General features: G+C 39.7%; 1 protein-coding gene across 1 annotated transcript; it reads right to left on the bottom strand.

Moving 5' to 3' along the window:
* Nucleotides 1–6: 6 nt before the first annotated feature.
* Nucleotides 7–25,637, bottom strand: FLVCR1 (FLVCR choline and heme transporter 1). Its single transcript, XM_072409849.1, has 10 exons — nt 24,903–25,637; nt 21,427–21,568; nt 13,280–13,420; nt 11,188–11,255; nt 9,610–9,713; nt 8,666–8,776; nt 8,151–8,256; nt 5,161–5,272; nt 1,911–1,978; nt 7–898 (listed from the first exon to the last, which is right to left on the bottom strand). Exons 1-10 carry the CDS (start codon nt 25,500–25,502, stop codon nt 839–841), a joined length of 1,512 nt encoding a protein of 503 aa, XP_072265950.1. The 5' UTR covers nt 25,503–25,637; the 3' UTR covers nt 7–838.
* Nucleotides 25,638–25,910: the final 273 nt, after the last annotated feature.

Below are 25,910 nucleotides of genomic sequence, written 5' to 3'. Positions count from 1 at the left end.
CGCTCTGTCATTCTCCCCCCTCCCCTCTCCATAAAGCAGAACGGTGCTGTATGTACAGAGCTTGTTCTTGCATCGTTCAGTCTTTTGTCCTTGGAAAGGATTGTGAAAAATCCTTTCCAATGACAATTATTGCACGTGTGAACCCAGCCTTGGAATGTAGAACATTAACCTTGATGTAAGTATTTAGGTTTACTTTGTCCTAAATAGCCAAAGTTTAAATTGATCTCATTTGTAAAAATGCCTCAAATAACAGATTCAGTCTTCACAACCGTGAAATAAGATTTGGAAAAAAAAATTATTAAAACCTGCATTACTGATACCTTAACACAAGGTAATCCTGGCGATTGTACTTTCACACTGAGTCAAATATTTTCCAGTTATGAACGAGTAAAACTCATCCATAGATGTGACTTTTCAGTCCAGTGCTACATTCATAAGCAGATAATCGCAATCATTCATTATAAAACGCATCATCTCATGTCTCTGTAAAGAGACAGCAGACTGTTACTGTACAAAAAAAAGATTCTGTACAGAACCAATGCCAAAGAGGGCTGAATGTTGACAACTAATATACAAAAATTAAAAAAAAAAATATATATATAAAAGCTAAAATAGCTGAGAAGGCAAATCATTCTGCAGCGGATAAAAATAAAATGAGCAGTCTTCAAGAAACAGCTGTTCTGTTCATGAGTGGAGTTTGGAATAGGAAAACTCCATTAAAAATAATAGTCGAGTTCAATAAATAGAAGATCCAATAAATACAGTGTGCTAATTGAAGGCCTGACTGTAACACCCATTGCAGTGCCACAAGAGCCTTGTAGGTGATTTCCAGCCATAATTACAGCTGTGTCGATGACTGTATACTTGGTGCTGGCTCTACAGGACTGTCCACAGGAACCTGGTAGAGAGAAAAGGATTTGTTAGTGTGAGGTATAACAAATATGCAATTCATGCAATTTTGATGAGAAAAAAAAGGCTGGAAGATAAGGGCAAAGCAGAAACCATTTTCCTGGGGGTTCACTAAGGCTATGTATACCCATCAGATGATTCTCACCAGATAGGAACAGTCAAGCTTATCTCAGAAAAGAATCTGACGTATACAGAGGTCACTCATTGTCCTTCATAGATCTGTCATGACAAATCCATGCATGACCAACCATGAATGGGAAGGGAGGAGAGCACAGCAGGGTGCTGCTTGCTCGTTCTCCCCTCTGCAAAGAACAGAACTGTGCACAGTTCAACACAAATAGGTTCTTCATTGTAAAATGTTTTTTTTTTCTTTACACATGTTTGCAATGGGAGAGGTAATTATAAAGGGCATACAACAGCGTCTATATACAGAAGTGCCAAATAGGTAGTAGGAGGAAAGGTATGAGAACAAAATTTGAAGTCTTAGCTTAATTTAACGAAAACAATGACCGATCTATCTAATTAAAGCCAAATTGGATGATGCCTGGTAAAGGTAATATCCCAAATAATATTAATATTATTCCCAGATGGTGCTGAGCAACCAATCAGATTTCAAATAATAAAGGTATAAAACCAGGCTAGAAGCCATTGGTGACTGCACATCACATACTAATATATAATCTATAGCAGCCATTGTTGGCCTTTTTAACATGGGGGGAACCATGGTTCCTAGGGAGCCTGTGCTATAATTACTAAACCCAAAGCTTACAGTACATTCACCAGGTGTTGAAAAGAATCTCATCTACATTGCTGGTCCATGCAAAGAATGTAACCCTTACAGATAGTCATCGTTGTTGTCAGCAAAACTGGGAGTCACAAACTGCTCATTGTTCAAGGAACACCATGCAACCTGTGGAGGAACCCCAGGATTCCACAGACTCCCAGGTTGAGAAAAACTGATCTATAGAATAACCCTGCTTATAAAACAGAAGGACACTTACAGCCTTGACTTCTGACTTTGTAATTCCAGCATTCACATTGTGTCTTTTTAAGTCTGATTTGATAAAAGCTGTAACACAGAAACACAAAAAACAATGACCGATCTATCTAATTAAAGCCAAATTGGATGATGCCTGGTAAAGGTAATATCCCAAATAATATTAATATTATTCCCAGATGGTGCTGAGAAACCAATCAGATTTCAAATAATAAAGGTATAAAACCAGGCTAGAAACCATTGGTGACTGCACACTACATACTAATATATAATCTATAGCAGCCATTGTTGGCCTTTTTTTATGGGGGAAACCCCTGAAATGGTTTTTGGTTCCTAGGGAGCCTGTGCTATATTTACTAAACCCAAAGCTTACAGTACATTCACCAGGTGTTCAAAAGAATCTCATCTACATTGCTGGCCCTTGGGAAGAATGTCACCCTTACAGATAGTCATCGTTGGTGTCAGCAAAACTGAGAGTCACAAACTGCTCATTGTTCAAGGAACCCCCAGCAACCTTTGGGTGAACCCTAGGATTCCACATACTCCTGGGTTGGGAAAAACTGATCTATTAAACAACCCTGCTTATAAAACAGAAGGACACTTACAGCCTTGACTTCTGACTTTGTAATTCCAGCATTCACATTGTGTCTTTTTAAGTCTGATTTGATAACATTACAATGGCTCATAAATTGTTTTAAACAAACACTTGTTTGATCTTTCTTCCATTCTTTGCATATTGCAGGAAGCCATGATACTATTTACACAAAACATTTGATTGCGGAGGCATGGTCAGAGTTGTGCAGACTTGTTTGTTCTCATATTTGGTGAGTGGAAATGAGAGGTAGAAATTCAGAGTTGTACAGATTTGTTTACTTCTTATCACAAACAGGAAGCAATGAAGGAAAAAATTCAGCAATGAGCCAGGATTAGAGAGGAAAAAAAACCCTCGATCCTTATAACCTGAACCCAACACCAAAAATAAGCTGCATAATTTCATTATCTAAACCAGGGAACCAGGGACTGGCTGCACTTCTGCATTTTCATATTGAAGTCAAATAAGGTTCATATGATATGATATTTGTATAAGTACCATGGGCCTTGGAGGGAGGATGCAAGGGAGTAGGAAAGTGTGTAACAACCACAGTTATACATTCCCATGCCTTGGATAGCAAGCTCTGGTGTCCAATCCTTGGGTTTGTAAATATGTGCCAAGCCAGGAGGCCACAATGCCTCCTGGCAATAATATGAACACTACATGTAAATGACCTGTAACAAGCACACAGGAGGTCAAGTCGGGATTCCTTATTGCTAACGATTGTATTATACACAAAGCATTTCCTTGAGAAGCAGGGAAATAGTCTTCATAAAAGCAAAGGCAGCCTACCTATCACACTCATGATTTTCCCTTAAAAAGAGCAGAAGTCACAATGTAAGCATTGAACGTGATGATGTGGAAAACCTCATCATTGCAGATCATGAGCGAAGAAGACTGCAACCAGCAGCCATGAGACCTGCAAGTAGGTTTAATATTTGCATCTACTTCATACTAAAATACCATTACATTACAATATGTGAGTATGTAAGGAGGCTGGAAGTGGCCAGCCTGGAGAAGGCTCTACCAGCACTAACCCTTGCTTGTGATCGGTATGGTAATTGCAGCAACCACTTTATTAGTCAGTACAATACGACATTCTAGTAATAAGGAAATATCCATTACTATGCTCCATGCCTGCAGATTTCCTAAATGTCATTGAGAGTTCTCTCCACTGGCTTTAAAGCACATGATGATCGCCAGTATGAAGATTCTCTGGTGCAGAGTTCTGATAGTAAATGGATGTCTGTATGCAGAATAAGGTGAATCAAAAATCTAACAGAGACCGATCTGTATTACAGCTAGGAGTAAAACCACACAAAGCGACTTTGTGAAAGGAAAAATTAAGTTAGGTTATTTGTCTTCCTTCAAAAATTGACCTTAGACTATATTAATGACATATGACTATGGTAGGGACATTAGATTGTGAGCCCATTTGAGGGACAGATAGTGACATGACTATGGACTTTGTACAGCACTGTGTATTATGTCAGCGCTAAATAAATACTGTGTAATAAAAATAATATATATATATGGATGCTTTACTTATTATATACCCTGGCTCTGATTCCTATTTCACAGTTCTACACAGTGGTTGTACTTTACTGCCCATTGTAACATCACAAGTGTGGAAAACAAATGTCCTTTCCTTCTGTGTTGATGACTTATATTATCAGTTGCCAGGAAAATGTGGTAAAGAGAAGCAAGTAACATGCATTTTACTAATAATTAATTTAAATTATTGAGTTTCTATATGCTAATATTTGCTTTTATATAAAACAACAAGTTTCCTTGTTAGAATGACTTTGCCTAAAGATGTTAATTAGAACAAATGATTCTTCTCTGAAATATGGGAATGTCTTGTTGTGCATAGATAATCTCCTTGTAATTCATGGGGTATCTTGGAGTCTGGAGGTCAACCATGAAGATACTGTGCTCAAACAATAACAATGGTTGTACATACAAAACTAGTCTTAACAAAAAAGTGATTAGAAAAAAAAAATGATTTGATATGAATTTTTTTAAGAATACCTGATGACCCTGACAGTGATTCCCTGGCAATGGTCTAATTTGCTCATGCATGCATTGCAAAAGCATTGCTACTGATTTTCCAAAATAATAATAATAATAATAATAATAATAATCTGCAGCTATGGCTTATTCTGCACTCACCAGAATAGCCTAAAAGGTGGCTGGGACCAGCCCATGCAGTAGGCAGGGGTGGTGTATACTGCTGCAAATTGCAGTGACAGAAGGATTCACTCTCAATCACTCTTACCTGCAATTATCAGCCTATAGTGGGGCGAAAACGAGGAATTAGAGTACTTATGAGCATTTTTGTATACACGGCAGCCATATTTGGTTTGATTCACAATTTAGCTTTGTAAATCTGCCCTTTAGAATTACAATTACCTAAGATCTTCTGTAATCAGTGATGTGTTGTCTGTGCAATTTAGTAATTATATAACCTCATACAGACGCTGAATCCCTGTTACTCAAAATGCACTTTTGTGAGTATTTTAGGTTACAGTAGGAATGAACAAGCAGCCTGTTTGTTCTTTAGTACCCTTCTATGTCCTTTTCTGTAGATAACAATACCTGTGATTTGTGTTGGTCATATAGTGACCCAGATCACTTGACAAGACAGTATACCTAAACTCACCTGTTAAAATAATTCCTACAAACATCCAGGCACAGAGAAATATATTCCCAGCTTGAGGATTGTAGTCTGTTGTCAGCTTTCCCTGAGCCAGGGTGAATAATATTCCAAATATCTGAAAAAGATGGAAATACACACTGTGAACCACTACAAAATACTTAGCTAGGCACTAATCACATGAAAACTCAGGAAAAAAATCTTTACAGAGCATCTACCATCATTCATACATCATCTCCCCTCCTACTGTGTGATACTTCCCCCACCTCCTAGATTGTAAGCTCTTCGGGGTAGGGTCCCCTCATCCTCCTACGTCACTGTCTGTATCTGTCTTGTAATTTGCAACCCCTTTTTAATGTAGAGCACTGCAGAATATGTTGGCACTATATAAATCCTTTTTTTTAAATAATATTATTATTAATAATAATAATAATGATAATAATTTATCCATGTAGAAAAAAAGCTAAAGACAACCAGTCAAGACTGGTTGATACACATTTTACCAAGTTTTGTTCTTATAAGTACACAAAAAGTCAGTTGATCTGTCAACTATTTGGTACTTGTACTTGTAAAGACCAAGCCTGGTAAAATGCATAGGAATCACATGGGAATACATGATAGTGCTGGCTCTGCACTAAAAATCCAACCTGAATAGTCAGCCCTGTCTGCTGGACTATCCTATCCTCTACATGTACAATGTATGGAGCTCCAAGCGGATTCAGGAATTTAGAAAGTCTGGTATTGTTTTAGACTATGTACACATGTCAGATGACTTTGTCCGATTATTGCACCAGACCTTGACGTGTACAGCGCACGTCATCCATCGTTTATGGATCTGCCAGGACGGACACATGAATGACGGATGACAAGTGAGAACCGTGCTGAAAGTACGGCGCTCGTTCATTCTTTTGTCGTTGGATATGATTGTGAAAGATCCTTTCCAACGACAACTACTGGGCATATGTACGCAGCTTTAGAGAAAAGTGGAAAGCAATGAAACGCTAGGACATGACCAAGAAAGGGGGAATTTCAAAATACAATTAAGCAACAAATAGCAAATGGGTTTTAAATAAATGTATGCCAGGTTTGCTGGATCTCCCAGCTTCACTGATGAAAGTGTATTCCTTCCAGCCTTGACACACTATATTAATTTTCCCAATTAGGGAGGACTCATCTTTTCCTGAAGCTTAGGGCCGACAACTGACACTATGTCCAGTCTGCTAGAGGAAATTAAATCAAAAGGCAAAGCCCTTGGTCTTTTTTAATGTAATCCTGACAGCTCCTTTGCTATTTGACACTGTTCTGCATTGTCAGTTTACAGATAATAAATTCAGACAGGAGACAGGAAAATCTGACTTTTCGGCTTTCACATGGAGAGAATACAAATAAAAAAGCAATAACATAAAAAGCATGACTGCATGATTTTAACTATATTAAGAGTTCAGATTAGGATTACAGATAATTCCTATTAGTGACCAATTCTTTTCTAAAAGTTATGGGTTGTGCTTGACAATTTTTCAGAACGCAAAAATAACCTAAAAGAAAAAAAACTTGGATATTGGATATTTAGACAACATTTGCTACTTTCACTTGCTGAAGCTGGTGCTGTATTAAATTGTTCTTCATCCTTCCTTCCTCTAAATGAATCTGAAACATTACAGTACACTTTTACATGTTTATATATAAATATTTGAGTACAAATTTACTAAACTACAATGCTTCACTGTTTTGTTTAGAAATCAGAACTTAAACAGGATCCAGATATTCATTCCTCCATCTGTCTTTTTATTGCAGCATTTGCCCATTGTCAACCTGTGAGTGTGATGCAAATTCCTGCTTCATCTACCACACGCTTCTGAATATTTATCAAGGCCATTGTGCAGTCTGATTTTCCTAACTCATTTGCAAAAGCTTTCGAGTAGATAAAACTGCCTTGCAGCAATATCTCCCAGTGAAGCTGTTTGATCTAGAAAACCTGAAATGGATCTGGTCCAGGATTGAAAACATTTTCTAACAAATAGCAAATCACTTTTAAATACATTTATTCCAGGTTTGCTGGATCTCCCGGCTTCACTGATGAAAGTGTATTCCTTCCAGCCTTGGAGAGCTTTCATGAATCAAGCCCTGTGAATCCCAGCTAGAGTTCTTTAATAGGCAAGCATCATGAAACCTGCTGATTAGAGAGATTTGGCATAGTAGTGAGATATCAGACCACTGCTCTTACAAAGATGTCACCTATACTTTCTGCAGCATTCAGACTGGAGGTCAGACTTTACCTGTCTTATTGTGGCTGATTTATCCCCACTGAATGGGGGAGCTTCAATGATTTCCAGGTCTTCAAGGAGATTTTCACTCTCACCTAGATAACACCTAGATAGCAGCAGTCCTCATATTGCACTAAATAGCAGATTTTGCTACACCTAATATTTAAGCAATTTTTCGGACGGGTTTTTTCTGTTTCTGCAGCTTAAGGATGGCTTGTTTCACCTGCAAGGATAGCTCTTTTGACCCCTCAAATCAACAGCCTTTTATCTGCTTAATTGATAAAGACATAACGAAGGAATGGCCCACAGCAGCCCATGAAATAGCCTTTGAGTCGATTGATTAATTACTACGAGCCCCTGAAAGTGATTGTGTAAAAAAGGCTTTAGTTTGTCACATTTTTATGCAATCTTTTTGTTCAACCCACTGAATTAAAGCTAAAAGTTTGCAGTTCAACTGCATCTGAGTTGTTTGAATTAAAATTAATTGTGGTAATGTACAGAACCAAAGTTAGAAAAAAGTTGTCTCTGTCCAAACATTTATGGACCTAACTGTATGGTCGGGCATTCTATCCAAGTTCCCACAGTTAGTAGGGCAGATATAGCACCTGGCAGAGAGCTTGTAGTTATAAACAAATTAAAGGCAGAAACCAAACCACAAAATAATGTTTATGATTGGTTCCATCTAGGCTAGAGGTTGCTACCTAATTATTCATAAAAAATATATATATTTACCTGGGCAGAGGCATTCAGAAGGCCAGAGGAGGTACCTTCAGACTCTGGATAAGTGATTTCAACAGCAAACTCAAACCCCAGAGGAAGATATCCCGTCATAAAGAAGCTGAGGGGGTAAATAAAAACATGGGTTATTCACCTGAATAGGCTGTTCCTCCAGAAGGTAAAAACTTGATCAATATTAAGTCATTTAGTGGTCAAATGCTGGTACCTTATTATTAATTAGCATACATTGAATTACAAACATTTTATCAATAGATGTTTTAAATTTAACTGACTGAGTTTCTTTTGACTCTGCACTTGATATTGATCACTCTTGGTTGAGTGAATTCAGAAGTAAAGGATTATGCACACTCAGAAGTGTCAGGTTCAATGTGAGTATAGCTAAATATTAGGGATAATATACATCTTTGTCCACCGTTATAGTACCCGAATGAGTAAGCATTGCAGGGGAGTCTATGAGGACAACATACAAGTTTTAGCAAGCAAAAAAAAAGAAAATAAAAAAAACTTACCCAAGTGCGCCTCCCGTCACAAAGACAACATAGAGATTCCCCAGATCCAGTGTAAAGGTAAATACCAACATCCCAATAAACGATAAGATGTACACAATTAAAGTAGTTTGTCTGTAAAAAAAAAAAACAAAAAAAAAAAAACATATATGATGCAGTCTGCCATCAACATACACACAAGTCTTTGTCACAAATTCCACCCCCCCGCCCCACTTCCATAAACTGATTTTGTTACTTATTGATCCTGCCAAACGATCTGCTATTTTCCACCTCTAGAAGAGTAACACTCCTTTTCAACACTACAGCAAAAGCATGCATAAAGTTGTTACCTTGTACATAAGGTATCCTTGTATTTAGAGACAGGTGTGTATTTACAAATCTGCTTTAGGCAAGCAATAAACAAAATGAATGCCAACTCCAGCTACCAGTTACAAGGGGTTCTCCCTTTCTTTTTTTTTTTTCCTTTCAATAGGTTTAAACCACACGAACGAAAGCTGATCCCTGGAAAACATACAGTAGTGTTATATGATTTCCTATATGGTTTGTCCCAACTCTATCACTTATGCCAGACAGCTTGGTATATAGCTATATATAAATATATATATGAAGGCATATAACATAAAAAGACATTCATATAAATATTATCATTTCAAATATATAACCTACAAACCCAAAAAACTGGGCAGACACTGAGGATTTCAACATATTGTTCTAAGTAGTACACGTTCGAGAAGTCCCATCTTGGACCTCCCCGTTTCACATGAATAGGCTTACTTGTAGAAGTAATCAAACCCATTCAGTTACCAGTGTACTATACATTTTGCTGTGGTGGTTTTACAAAAATTTCTAGTTTTCAGATAGACATTATAGGTCTTGGTTTACTGCAATTATAACCAGATATCTATTCAATAAATGGGCAAATAACCAGTGGTTTAGAGTTTACCTACTTGTAAGTTTTAGTATAATCTAGCCACACACCACAGATGACAGAACCAAGCATTCCAGCTATGACCAGGGTGAGGCCAATTCGTCCAGCATTCACTTCTTCTCCCTGTGGGCAATATCATCCAGACAGATTAGTGCTCGTGTCAGCCTTGCTCATTATCAGGCTATGACCAACACACATCATATAAACCCTTTGTAAATGAATAAAACATGGCACGGTTATTAGTGCTTTGTGGCCACGCATAAAGCATGGATTTAATGAACGTGTATTACCACAACAGGTGTGAAAGGGCCCGGCATAGACAAGCAACTATTCCACACATCCAATTTGAAACATTTTACAACTTGATTAAAAGAACCCCTCAGGCCACAAAAATGTTGTTGGTGAAACTGGTAGGCTACGTATGTCAGTGATATTTATATGTTTGTGTGATTCAACAATTGCATATCCCCATCATAATTCCCGCCTTTGTTGCTGCCCACCTGAGAGTTCTGATTGTTCCCATCCATATATGTGTGTGCTAGCTACTCTTATTACATTCCTATTATTATTATCTTACATTTGTATAGCACCGACATATTACGCAGTGCTTTACAAAGTCCATAGTCATGTCACTAACTGTCCCTCAATAATCTAATGTCCCTACCTCAGTCATATGTCATTAACACACTCTAAGGTCAATTTGGGGGAAGCTAATTAACTGCATGTTTTTAAATGTGGAAGGAAACCGCAGTACCCAGAGGTAACCCACACAGACACGGGGAGAACCTGCAAACTCCATGCAGATAGTTTCCTTGCTGAGATTTGAACTTGGGGCCCAGCGCTGCAAAGGCCAGAGTGCTAAACTGGCAGGAAAAGTGTAAAACCCCTCTCAATAGGCAGAATTGGTGTGCAGAAAAAAAATCTAAAACTATTATGGTGTAAATCTTAAAAGGTATTGTAATTCAAATAGAGGCAGCATCACATTTGGGCGTTAGGGCATGCTGCATGATTGATATATATACCTTTTTGGAACTTCCCACAGTCTAATTCTAAGGGTTCCTCCGGAGGTTGCTAGGGGTTTCTTAAGCAATGAGGAATTCACACCTCTTAGGTCACTTACCACTGGCACCAATGATCTTTTTGGCTATCTGTAAGGGTGAGATTTTTCCCAATAGCCAGCAATGCAAGGAATTCTTTCCACTGACCACCATGCTAATATACTGTGAGCTGTGGATATAGTAATTCGAGAAGGGGTTCGCTGAAGACCTGAAAGTTTTTTCAAGGGTTCCCCCATGGTAATAAGGTAAAATTATTTACAAGAAAATAGCCACCAGGGTAAAAGGGGTCATCAGCAATAAAATTGAGCAATATCTCTTAAAGTAAGAGTGCTTTTTAATGCAGCAATTTTACTTTAAGTCTCAAGAATATGCCAATACCAGATCATGTGTTTTTGGTGAACTGACTCTTTAAGAGACCAAAAAAAAAGCATTGCGATTATAATGCAAGTTAAGTTTTTTTGTTTTTAATTCTTCTTTAACAACCCCCAACAGACAACACAGATGTGTGTACATTTAGCAGTGATGCAGAGGAGACTGACCTTGTAATGATGTGTGATCATTTGGTTTAGCAGCGTGGACACGGAATAGAAGGAGCCGGTCATGATCCCTGCAATAAAAGAACAATTTCTTATCTTATGCCTGAACAAATATTTTGCCAAGGCTGATGAGGAACTGTACGTGACACTGCAAATACCTAGAACATGATTCACTGGAGATGAAGGACTGAATCCCTAATCACCAATTCCTCTTTCAGGGAGATTACAACATGGCATTTTTCAAGGAACAAGTGAAAACCTGCAGCCCCTATTCATGGATAACAGAAAGGTATGGATGCCAACAGAGAAATCTCTACAGAAAGAACAATGATGCGTTTGTTCTGTCTTCCTTCTCTTGTGCATGTCACATGTTTATTGTCTAATTTGTTCCAACATATTTTGCTGTGATCATTCCATGATTCCTCCTCCCTGCTTTCACTTCCTTCCTCTTAAGGTTCCCATCCTTATACTAACTCATTTTAAAGGGAATCATACAACTCATAGAAAAGTATTGTGCTTGGCGAATATTCAAAGGTCTCTTTGGTCACACAAACATATATAAGTATAAAGAATACACATGCTGTATAGAATATAAACGCAGGGCCTGATTTATTAAAGTTCTCCTAGACTGGAGAAAATACACTTTCTGCAGTGTAGTTGAGTGATCCAGCAAACCTGGAATGGATCTGGTCCAGGATTCAAAACATTTGTGAACAAATAGCTAATGACTTTAAGGAAATCCATTCAGGTTTGATGGATCGCCCAATCTTCACTGATAAAAGTGTATCCTCTCCAGCCTTGGAGCTTTAATAAATTAGGCCCATAGTATGATATTATTGTTTCAGATGTATAATATGTTAAAGAGACTTATCTAAATAGAAAGGTGCTTATGTTTTTGCACTGATGACAAATGTGCAAAACAGTTTTTTGTTAATGTATTATTCTAGTTCTGAAATTGCATCTGACAATTACAGTATAAAATCTATGGTACCACAGAGGCCGCTGTAGCCTGAAGGTGATCTGTAAGCTAAAGGTTCATTTTGATAGAGAAGGCCCCAGCCGGCATGTGATTACCAAGTCATTGCGACATAGGGGGCCAGATTTATTAAAGCTCTCTAAGGCCAGAGAGAATGCACTTTTATCAGTGAAGCTGGATGATACAGCAAACCTGGAATGGAGTTCTTACATGCCATTTGCTAGTTTTCAATCCTGGACCAGTTCCATTCCAGGTTTGATGGATCACCCAGCTTCACTGATGAAAGTATCTTCTCCAGCCTTGGAGAGCTTTATTAAATCAGGCCCAGGGATTAAGTGATCATTCTGATTGGTTACCAATAGTCAGTGTGGCCTGGACGGTCAGTGACAGCTGGAATTAAAAGCTAGCAATCTCAAAGTATCAAATCTTCTCTCTCTTGCAGTTAGAGGCACCATTAGAATCTTTGGCACCTGATGCATTCTGTTATAGAGATACCAGGGTCTCCTAGCAGTGGGCTGCTATAGCTGGTAACCCTTAAAACTCAATTTACAAAGTGAACACACCAGGCCATAGACTAGTTTTCAGTGCTTATCCCATTGTGATTTGATTATTAAAGTTACTACTATTATTAGTTAGGCTACGTACAAATATGCAATATTTGTCCTTTTAAAAGGACCTTTCACAACCCTTTTCAATGACAAAAGACTGAATGAGCGCTGTACATACAGCATCATTCTGCTCTATAGAGCACCTTCACTTTCATTAAGATTGTTCATCGTTGGTGAATCCACCAGGACGGACCCATGAACAACAAACGCACTGTACATATGCAAGATTCTCATCCAATATCGGCCCTGGGGCAATTATCATCAAGACGAGAATCATCTGAGCCTTATAAAGCTTTCAGGCGAATTTGAGTTTTAAAATAAAAGTTGATATGCGATTTGTTTCTAGGGGATCTAAGCATTAATTGTTGCAGCATTGTGACAAACACACTAGGTTTATCAATATTTATCATCCTACTATATGAGAGGACAAGCGGACAAAGACTGGCAAAGGTGAATAAAACACAGAGCAGTCACAAATAAAGAGACAATACAAGACTTGACTGTATCTTACCATAACTAACCAGAAGAAGAACAAAGGGAACGTTTTTGAAGAGATTCATGATAGAGACTTTGTAGGAGTACTCCTCAGGGGAGGTATTCTTCAGAACTGCTTGTGATTGGCTGGGAGGGATCTTCGGCCTCTCCTTAAAGACTAAAATAAATCAATGAGATTGTCAGAATATGAACATTGAGGTAGATAACGTTTACTGAGAATACAATGGTGATGCAGCACGATCAGTTGGTTGCTGCTTTCCTTCAGATTAATTTTAGGTTCAATTGTTTATTTGGTTTCAGAAATCAGAAATTAAGATCTTGCCTCACGTACCAGCCCTTAGTTATAAAACAACCAATCTGCCTCACTTACGTAGTATGGGCATCCTGGAAAGCAATTATTTGTTAATATACACATTGCAATAAAATACACATTACACACACAACCTTTATGTATGCATTATTCCTATTCATCCCAGCCCTACATTTTACATGTGAACAACCTCTAGATTGGCGAACACCAGATTTTTGCCCCTCCAATATTTGGGTCATAGCTACACATCACCATTACACTATTAAGAATTGCAAATGCTTATAAACTATGCCGAATGTAATTTATCAACACTGACCCCAGAATGTTAGATTTTTGTACACAGAAGATAATACCAACCATCACGGGTTAGCAAGGAACATCAAAGAATAACTAATAATGGCTCACAAATCAGTATCACTCGTAAAATTGTCCACACATATTGATGTAATCCAGATTTGTTTGTCTAAGCTAATACCAGATTAACCCCAATACCTGGATTATAAAAACCTTTAAAGATTTCTCATGAGAAGAGTTAAAATACTTCATGACTTCTCTGCTATTCATGTCTAGGTCAGCAAGAATCTATTATAGTTCCCCATAGATATGAGATAAGGGCCAGGTACGGCCGATAAATGTGATATTGCCTCTATGAATAGCTCCAGCTGATTTATTTATAAATGTGAGCAAGTGATTGGCTGGGTTGGAATTGATTGATGTCAGCAGTGACATCAGATTCATTAATGGATGGAACTGTGGCTAAGTGGTTGACATTTTTGACTTGCAAGGCGTTGCATGGATTTCCTCACAAAAATATACTGTTAGGTTCAATGAATGGATTGAACTATGGCTAAGTGGCTGGCATTTTTAATATGCAGCATCAGGTCTGAATATTACCCAGCTCAATATTTGCAAGGAGTTGCATGGGTTTCTTTACAAAAATATACTGTTAGGTTCAATAGCTTTCCCCTTAGATTTGGTTAGGGACTAAGGAATATGGCTAGGACGGGGATATTGGGATGTAAGCTCCTTGGACAATAAGTGATATGACCATGGAGTCTGTAAAGTCCTGCATATTATGTTAGCACCATGCAAATACATAACAAAATTTGCACAATGTAGAGCAGCCTTTCCCAACCTTTTTTTTTTTATGTGGGGGAATGCTTGAAATAACTTTCAGGTCTTCGCAAAACCACTACTATAATTTCAGTATCCACAGCTCACTGTATATTAGTGTGGTGGTCAGTAGGAAAATGCTTTTTATATGCTGGCCAATGTGAAGAGTGTCATCCTTATAGATAATGAAAATAGATCATTGGCGTCTATTAAACTGACCTGAGAGGCACAAACTGCTAATTGCTCAAGGAATCCCTAACAACCTCTGGGGATCCACAAAACCCTGGTTGAGAAACACTGGTTAATATGCAAACCGTAAATTCACAAATCCCCCTGTATAAATGCTGAATTTTGAAGTGTGAGATTTGGAAAAAGTTTCCTAAAAATATATTTCTCTTTATCTTCCCTGTCACAAAAAGGAGAATGTATAAAGTGACATTGTGATTGTGATTTATGAAAGCTCTCCAAGGCCGAAGAGAATACACTGAACCTGGGTGATCCAGCAAACCTGAAATGGATCTGGTCCAGGATTCAAAACTTGCTAGCAAATGATTTTTAAAAATCTATTCCATATTTTCTGGATCACCCAGCTTCACTTCTGAAAGTGTATTCCCTCGAGCCTTGGAGAGCTTTCATAAATTGGGGCCTGTGTCTTACATTAGCAGTATGGACAGCTTTTGGCCTTGAATAGGCACCCTGTCATCTGACCTCTGACAACTTTCTGGGATCATGCAGGGCATTCACCTGCAATATACAACAGCTACAACAGCTTGCGTCATGCAGCGCAGTGTTTACATTGGGCTTGTTACAAAGATAGCTGGCTGACCTCATATAACGGAGCACATTGCTTAACAGTGGCAGCGTGAAACAGCAAATTCTACAACTCCTAAGCTCCAACAATCAGGAGATGTATGTCAGGCAGGTAGGCGGAGGAGTGCCTAATCCTCAATTACATGTCAGGAGAGATATTCAAATGACAGCAGGATATCCATTTGTAAAATACACCAATTAGATTGCATTCTCAGAGAACAATCAGATGTTTATTTCTAAATAAAGGTTACTGTGAATTCATCACTCCACTTGTGATTAGAAATCTGTGCAGTCAAAAAGACGAAACACACCTACACCTCCCATATGAAGCAAAGCACTGCATATCCAACTGGTCTTTATTGCAACTGCACTGTTCTTCTTTAATTTGTAACAAAGCAATATTAGATCATATAGGGTTACTATATTACGCCTGAACTAGGAAAAAGCATGGCTCTCAAGCTTCGTAAAAGATCTCTATGTTTTAGCACTCCTGCCTTTGCAGCGCTAGGTCCCAGGTTTGAATCCTGGCCTGGACACTATCTGCATTGAGTTTGCAGGTTTTCTCCGGGTTCCCTCCCATATCCCAAAAACATGCAGTTAGGTTATTTGGTTCCCCTCTAATTGACCATAGACTGTGATAATGACATATGACTATGGTAGGGATATTAGATTGTGAGCTCCTTTGAGGGACAGCTAGTGCCATGACTATGGACTTCGTACAGTGCTGAGTAATATGTTGGTGCTATATAGATACTGTGTAATCACAATCATGTTATCCTTTATGGTAGGTGTTCTGACAATTAAAGTTAAATATAGAGAGGTGAACAGATGAGGTGTTTTTGTGTCAAGGCTGTTAAATGTTACATATCACACTGCATGTTCCAAAAACACAAAGTGCATGGTGGCTCAGAAGTCTCTGGGCTTTGCAGCAGATTTGAATTTCGGCCAGGATACCATCTGCATGGAGTTTGCAGGTTTTTCCTATGTTTGCTCCCACATTCCAAAAACATGCAGTTAGGTTAACTGTACTCCCACCAAATTGACCCCAGACTGTGTTAAAGACATATGACTATGGTAAGGACATTAGATTATAAGCCTTTAAGCCTTTATGGGACAGCTAGAGACACGACTATGGACTTTGTACAGCGCTGCGTAATATGTCGGTGCAATATAAATACTGCATAATAACAATTAGATATGTGTTGCAATTTAAAAGGACAATAATAAAGCTGTTTAAACATTCCCCTACCAAATAAATTACCTCACTCCTGGCACTGTATAGCTAAAAGAAATCACCATCAATATCCAGTAATACTCCAACCTGTCATTCTTAGGAAGTTTTCCTTTAATATACAGAAGCACCTACCCATACCCACCTGTGTTTCCAAGAACCCAGGGAACACCAAACCCCTCGTCATCCTAAATTGTTCCAAAAAAACAAAAACAAAAAACAAAACACACTTTTAACAAATGGCCAATCTGGCAGTGATTTTTGCAGAATGGGGCAGGCGATGTCCTTTCTGCAATAATCCCTCCTAACTGCCTCATTGTTCCAGGAAACTCAAAAAAGCTAAGCTGTGCTTTTGGATACCCAACAATCCCAGCTTCCCCTGCGGGTTCCAGGAATGAATGAATGTCAACCCAGCCCAACCAATCAGGATGGTCGAAGATTGTATCCAGAAGAGAAGAAGAAAGATGGCAGCACCCTTCGATGGAATAGGGACAGGTAAGCATAACAGGCTTAGTTCTGCTTTTTAACTTTTTTGAAAGTCACCAAGCTAATTTTGTATGATTTGGGAAATGATTAGGTGACAGAACTTTTTGACATTAATCTACAATATCGCCAATGGCACTGTAAGTGCAAATTGAAGACATTTCACAATGCCACAATAATATTACAAAAAGATTGCTAATGTTTTATGATGAAATTTAGCCACTTGCACAAGACCGAAATTGGGATTCCATCCAGCTAGATCCGTTGGAGTGTGTTACAGCTATGCTTAGATAAAATTATCTATCAAATCCTACAAAGGCCTGAATGGAGAGGTCAGGGGCAGAGGCACAACATGGGTGCTCTGCTACAGTCATTGTGCAGCTGTAAATATAACACCAAAAAGACAGCATGGGACAAAGCTAAGGTAAACATTTCAATTTCCCCTGACAAGGCACAAATGCATTCTACAGTCTGAAGGAAAATGGTTTTGTTTTTCATGCTAACAGTGATTACCTACAACTATGGGTGTATAAAGACTTCTTCCAGGGAAACTTCATCTAATTAAAGAAGTAGTACACCTTTTCCACACACTCTGAAAGTGGTAAATACTGCCAATAACATCCATATTAGGGGTAAGTGGCTTCTATGAGTTTTTAAAGACAAACTGCATTTGCCACTAATATTATTAAACAGAGTATTACAACATATTACGCATATGTAGATTAAATAGGGGTTGCAAATGACTGACAGATACAGAGTTACACAGGAGGAGGAGAGGAACCTTAACCCAAAAAGCTTACAATCTAGGAGGTGGGGGAAGAAACAGACAATAGGAGGGGGAGATATGTAGTGGTGGGGAGTAGTGAGAGTTTTAAGAGACAGAAGACGGGTAGGTGAGGTTGAAAAAAGTACTCTTATAAATGAGCAGAAAGTAGGAACAAGCCCAAAAGGATAAGGAAGATGATTCCAGAGAGTGGGGGCAGCTCTGGAGAAGTCTTGTATCCATGTGTGTGATGTGGTTATGAGTGAGGAAGTCATTAGTAGGTCCATTGGAGGAGTGAAGAGAGCGGTTAGAGGAGGATCAGGTCAGAAATGTAAGTGGGACAAGAACTGTGGAAGGATTTGAAGGCAAAGCACAGGAGCTTGAATTTGATTCCAAGGTGAAATGGAAGCCAATGGGGATGCAGCAGGTTTTTTTTCCCCACTGACCCACAATAAATTGGTTTTAGTAGGGGTTGTCTAACACCTGAACATAATTTGAAGGTTCCTCAGAGATAAAAAGGTTCATAGTCCTTGACAATGAACAGGAACATGGATTAGAAAGAAGTCTGAGGATGTCTGGATGATGACAGGTCAGACCTCTATTCACAGAATTCTAAAAGAGAGAGATATCCTCAGAGGTTAGCACTCTGGCCTTAACAGCACTAGGTCTTAGGTTCGAATCTCAGCCAGGACACTATCTGCATGGAGTTTGCAGGTTCTCCCTGTATTTGCATGGGTTTCTTCCGGTTTCACGGTTTCCTCCCAAATTCCAAAAACATGCAGTTAGGTTATTTGGCTTCCTCCCAGAATTGACCCTAGACCGTATTAGGATATATGACTAAAATAGAGACATTAGATTGTGAGCCCCTTTGAGGGACAGCTAGTGACATGACTATGGACCTTGTACAGCGCTGCCTAATATGATGGTGCTATATAAATACTGTGTAATAATATTATTAATATTATTCCTTACAGGGATTCTTACTCTGACCTTCTTACCCTATGAAAATGGAGGTTTCTTCACTATTTTTAACTAAAATCAAAGATTAGAATTTTATTGGTAGGTCAATTTTAAAACAAACTCCAAAACCAACCAGAAGAGGATATAGGTTAATTACTCCAAAGTGGTTTTCTGCACATTGACTTCTCTTTAGCAAAGAATAAGAAATGCTCTGGATGTATGTACAGCAAAAGAACGCCTTCGATTTCTTATGTAAAGTGCTTTGTAGCCTGCAGTGAAGTGAAAATTAATAAACCATTAGTCATCTCATGAAAGGATTAAACATCTCAGTATATTGTATGACCCAACAGGCAAAAGAAAAATAAACCACACAGGTTAAAAACAAGAGCGTTTCAAATTACATATGTCTGGACCTGCGATAGGAGTGTGGGCGAGATGCTTCACTCAGACACACAAATAGGGTGACTTTATATTTTAGGTTTTTGTATACACATTCTGACATCCTGAAAAACTTGCAACCTGCTAAGACAAGATGTTGGGACATTCTGCCAGTACCTGGTACGCACAGCCAATTCCCACCCTCATATGTACTCATTGTTCCCATACATTGACAGGGATCTCCTCCAAGTTATCTGGTTTCTTCCTATGACTCAAAAACATTTTTATCAGATTATTCAGCTTCTTGCCAACCTACCTTGAGTTTGATTACAAAAGGGCATCAGGAGACACTAAAGGATATAAAAATCCAACAAGCCACCCACAATCATACGACTGCTATAGCTAATCCAGGCAGATGACAATTACACCCACCATGATGTGGGAGATAACTATAACACTCAAAGAAAACCCACACAAAACAAAGTGCAAACTCCATGCAGACCAAGTCCCTGATGTGAACGATGATGACTAAAGCATAGGAACCCAGCTGCAAAAGGAAGAGATAGCATTTGTGTTCTACAGAAGGGAGTCACCCAGGTTTGACTAATTCATTTTTGATGTATGTTCCTCTGAAGGAACGATTTTTAATGTGTCATCTTATTGAGGGTCATACACTAATGGGAAGTGAAATAGGAAGTAGGCCGCATGCCAAGGATGCCAAAGGGTAATATGCCAAAATTTTGGGGCCTCATACGGTCACTCAGTCACCAGCTTCCTACTTTACTTCTCTGGGTTTGCAAAGCACCACCAGTTGTGGTGACTACAGCAACCCTTTAGGACAGGGTTTCTTGATCTTTTCAACATTTTTCAACATGTCTTCAGGGAACCCCTGTGTTGCAGTGCTCAATATGAATGGTATCAAATCAGCACTCATAAACAATCCATTTGGAGATGATGAGTTCAGTCTGGCTGCTTAGTGAACCTCAAAACCAGCTGGTCAGCTGAGTCAGAGGAATTGCCCCCAATGTAACCGTGACATCTCCCGGAGAATAACAGCGGTCACCTGTGAGCAGTGTATTTTCGGAAGCAGGGGGGACACCTGTGTAAGGGGTGGATGCATGGGTGTGGCTGAAGTGGGCAAGGGGTCCTGGAGATATACAAAAAGGGACAACAGGCACAAATTATTATTTTACTCTTAGGCTAGGTACACACGTGCAATAGTTTTCATCCGATAATCGGCTCAGGGCCAATATCGGACGAGAATCTTGCGTGTGTACAGTGCTCGTCGTCCATCGTCCGAATGACCGTCCTGGCGGATCCGCTGATGATGGACGACAAACGATCATAATGGAAGTGAAGGGTGGGAGAATGCAGCGGGGTGCCTCCCCTCTCCATAGAGCAGAACGGTGCTGTATGTACAGCGCTCGTTCATGCATCGTGCAGTCGTTAGTCCTTCCTGAAAGATCCTTTCCAACGACAATTATTGTACGTGTGTACATAGCCTTACTCTTACACTTCTTATCCCTCCTACCTCTCTCTCCAATCTTCTTGTGACTCAGCCAAGGTGCAGGTTACAGAGGACGGACTCTTTGCATAAAGTATCATTTTACTTTGTGTGATCATTATTTAGCCTATTTTGAATAATTGTTGATTACTCGTTGTTATTTTTTTTTTCTCTGATAATAAATATCTTGTCATTTAAGATCTGTGTGATTATTAAGCTAACAGAAACTTATTAAAGATACTGCTCTCAAGAAAGGGGATAACAAAAGGGAAACAGGAATTTTTCCTTTACCCTGCTATAATAACTATATCCACAGCTCAGAGTATATTAGTGTGGTGGTCAGTGGGGAGAATGCCTCTTACATTGCTGGCCATTGGGAAGAATGTCACCCTTACAGATAGCCAAAAAGATCATTGATGTCAGTGGTAAGTGACCTAAGAGGTGTGAATTCCTCATTGTTATACTTATACTGGCCTGAGAGGTGCATATTTCTGGTCGCTCAAGGAACCCCGAGCAACCTCTGGAGGAACCTTGTTTGAGAAAACTCTGCTTTAAGACATTCAATACACACGATTTGTTCTATACTACTAAGATCACATCATGCTACTTACCTACAACAGTAAGAATGAACAGAAGAGTAGATACAGCCGCTGTGCCATAAAACATGATGCTGATGTTGTGTCCAGTCAACTCTACATCATTTGTTCTTGGGACCAACACTGGAGGAAGAAGGAAGCCAATCGCAGTGCCCAACTGTGGAAAGAATAAAATAATATAAGACAAAATAGGTTCATTTTGCAAGAGCCTTTCAGATTTAATTTGCCATACCAGGTTAATTAATATACAGTAGCATTGGTAAAAGAATGATGCAATGGAGATATAGGTCCCTCCAAGGCTGGAGAGGATACACTTTCATCAGTGAAGCTGGGTGATCAAGCACACCTGGAATGGATTTCTTCAAAGTCATTTGCTTTTTGCTAGTTAATGTTTTTAATCCTGCACCAGATCCATTCCAGGTTTGCTGGATCACCCAGCTTCACTAATCAAAGTGTATCCTTTCCAAATAATAAAATCTTGTGGAGGCTTTAAATTGTTTTAAATACTTTGCAAGTTTTATAAAATAATATGCAGTGATCGTGCCATAAAACTCTTGTTCAGGCAATCAGGGTGACACACATGCTCTTGTGTTGTCACACGAACCCCTAATGGAAGGTACAAGTGGTCATACTGACAAATAGGGCCCGATTTATTAAAGTTCCTGGAGAATTGAGTAGATATTATTATTATTATTATTATTATTAATAATAATAATAAACAGAAATTATATAGCACCAACATATTACACAGTGCTGTACATTAAATAGGGGTTGCAAATGACAGACAGATACAGACAGTGACACAGTAGGAGGAGAGGGTCCTGCCCAGAAGAGCTTACAATCTATCGTGGGAGAATCTGGGTCTTTCTGCAATCTTGGAATTAATTTCCTAAAGACCATTTGCTATTACACAAATGTTTTCAATCCTGTACCAGATCCATTCCATGTTTTCCAAATCACCCAGATTCGCCTATGATTATCTATTATTAATAAATCAGGCCTACTCCAGTCTTGTTACTACTAGAAATCCAGTCTGCATCAATATTGTGAAGCAGGCCCTGAAACAAATGTATTTTGACAAGAAGTGGTTAAAAAGGATGATGGTGATTAGCAGCTCTGCAATGTAAAAACAATGGGACAAAAATAAGATATCATGACTACATATTATGCAGTGAATGGGCCTGATTTATTAAAGCTCTCCAAGGCTGGAAAACGTACACTTTCATCGGTGAACCTGGGTGATCCAGCAAACCTGGACTGGATCAGGTCTAGGAATGAAAACATTTGCTCACAAATACCAAATTACTTTTTAAGACATCCATTCCAGGTTTGCTGATCGCCCATGTTCACTTATAAAAGTGTATCCTCCCCAGCCTTGGAGAACTTTAATAAATCAGGCCCATAGTTTCCACCAAATATGAGGGTGACAACCCAGGAGTGCAGCTGGTAAACAGTTGTCGTCCTATGACAGTAAGGCTAGGTTCTCCAGCCTTTGAGAGCTTTAGTAAATCAGACCCAATGTCCCCATCTACTATAAATTGCAATCTTACAGTAATTCAGTTTATAGGAAACTTCTTGCACAAATATACACCAACCTGCCTGATGAATAGGAGATTTATGTAATACTTTCTCCTTTTAGCATCTCTAATACAATCTACTTCCTGTACAATAAACGCACACTGTTATTAGTTCTGCATTCCACTTGATATATATTTACTTTATTATGTAACAGATTCCTTAGCAATTAATTATCACACAAAGCAGCTCCTGAGGCATTAAGAAACTATACATTGTATCTGCACTGATCTAGCAGCAGAACAATGCCATGGCAGGGCCTGTGTGTGTATCGTTACCTCCTCATTACACTTTACCATGTGCGTGCGTTATAAATAATTCATATTACGTCACATGACGGCTTTGTGCTGACTTCCCCACCCCATCACCACATTGCTGCCTTGCACCTCTGACCGTGAACTGATGATCCAGATTTTCATATATTATGCAGATAATAAATATATGACGGATTGTCCTAACACTGAACACTCCAGGAAAAGCTAAGCGTAAATTTTTACCTTAACCACTTACCCGATTCATTTTCAAATGTTTTACAGTAAAATAAATGTCAGAGTAACAATACCCAGTATTGTAAAAACAGAATGTGATAGCAAAAAAACTGGGGTCATTTCTGGATACACCACCCAAAAATAAGTAAAAAACAAGTGCGAGATCTAACTCAACAAAAAATGCGTTCCCCAGTGTAATTTGTTATTACTTGGCAAATGTTTTCAATCCTGGACCAGATGCATTCAAGGTTCACCCAGGATAGTCTATCATCTTCAGTCCTAAAGAGCTGTAATAAATTAGATCCAAGGGGGGAGTGAGTACAAAGAGAAGAGTTCTGGTCCAAGAACGGAGCTTTTGGAAACACCGACACAGAGGAAGTTACCATTTAAAGAAATTTGGAATGAGGAGGTGGATAAATAGGATGTAAATCAGGGGAGCACAGTATCATCATATAATGTACAATATACTATCAGTACACACACCTGGCTCCTTATTTCATACGGCGTGTGTAATATGTGGTCACTATACACACCTGGCTGCATATATGATATATGACAGTGTTGTCCCCAATCCCTTCTAGCTGGGTGCATCACCCGGAACTTTTCAGTAACTATCCGGCTTTTTTTGGGTGGTTTCTAAAAAATTGGGTCACAGGAGCAGGCAACCGCTTACAGTTACTTCCCACCCTGAAAATTTCTGGGAAGGACAATGTATGATGTACAGATGCAGGCAGTAACATTAGGTTGCCTAGAACAAATATATTTTATATTGAATGGTCAATGTACCCATCTGGCTGCCTATAGGATATAGCAGGTATAGAATGCACAAAGGACTCCCTGTATCAGGTATAGTATATAGTAATATACAGCCATTGTACACTTCCTACATAATATATAATATCATGTACAATATACAGTCAGTGTACACATATGGTTGTCTAGGATATATATATTAAATAGTATGCAGGGTAATTCATGGTCAATGTACACACCTGGCTCCCTCCCACACAATACACACCTGTACAGTATATGGTCAGCATACACCTGGCTCCATATATATTGTACAGTATATTTCTGTATGATGTGTAATGTATACAATACACACCTGCCTCTCTATAGAATATATAGGGCGCATTATACACAACTGGCTTCATACGGAAGGCACAGAATACACACCTGGCTCCCAGTATGAGATATAAGGCACACTATACACACCTGGTAGACCATATATTGCACATAACACAAACCTGGCTGCTCATATTTAATAGGGGAATATAATACACACCTGGCTCTATACACATTGCACACTATACACACCTGGCTGTAAACACATTGCACACTATACTCACCTGGCTGTAAACACATTGCACACTATACGCACCTGTCTGTATATACATTGCACACTATAACATAGCACACTTTACACACCTGGTTGCCCAGCACGGCGGTGGCACAGGCGGTGGACACCTCTTTGGGGCCGAACCATACGGAAGCCACCCTGGAGGGGAGGCCGAGGATGAAGACCTGGGCCACCGAGCAGACGATCTGGGCCAGCATGGTGACCGGGAAGAGGTCGTGGCGGGCGCTGGCACACTTCACCCAGGCTCCCAGACAATTGAGCCCGGAGCCCAGCAGGGCGGTGAGGCGGAGCCCCCGGGTGTCCAGCAGCCAGGTGGCCGGGAAGATGAGCGGCACATAGGCCACCATGTACACCACAGACAGCCAGTCGATGTCCTGGTTAGTGACGCCATAGAAGCCGGTGAAGATGGAGGCCAGGATGCTGTATTGGATCCACTGGAAGGCGTTCACCAGCGAGTAGAGCGAGAACACCCCGAGGACCGCAAAGCGCCACCGGTACAGCCGAGTCTCCGGTACCGGAGGGGCCGCCCCGGGCAGCATGGCTTGCCGCTCATCCTGCTGCCCGACACACACCGACACCTCGCCATTGCTGCTGGGGCTGGCCAGCCCGTCCCCGGCTTCCTTAGCCAGCGTGTGCCCGTTGTGCAGGTTCAGTTCTGTGGACACCATGACAGCACAGCAACCCGCAGCATCCCTCGCCGGTCTGAGGAGAAACCACGGCCTGACAGCTCGCCCAACACATCCCGAACCGCTCAGCCGGCACAATATGACCAATCACAGGCCACGTTCTGCACCTTACGAGCCAATCAGCGCCTAGCGCGCCACGCCCACCACATGTGTCGTGACAGAAAAGGGCGATGTGACAGATTCTAAGGAGAGGTACAGAGAAGGGGCGTGGCTACGCAAACACGTGACGCTGGTTGCCTAGCAGTGACGCCCCTTGGTGACTGTCATATGAACCATGTGCCTGGCTGTCTGAGATCTCCAAGCACAGGGCGGTCTCTGGCTGCTATATTAGCCCCTAAATGATACATTTTATACTTTTCATAAAGAAAAGAGTGTATGCACATAAGCATT

Source organism: Pyxicephalus adspersus, chromosome 4, assembly GCF_032062135.1.
Source record: "Pyxicephalus adspersus chromosome 4, UCB_Pads_2.0, whole genome shotgun sequence".
In the NCBI taxonomy this organism is placed as follows: domain Eukaryota; kingdom Metazoa; phylum Chordata; class Amphibia; order Anura; family Pyxicephalidae; genus Pyxicephalus; species Pyxicephalus adspersus.
This window is presented reverse-complemented; position numbering and strand designations above follow the sequence as displayed.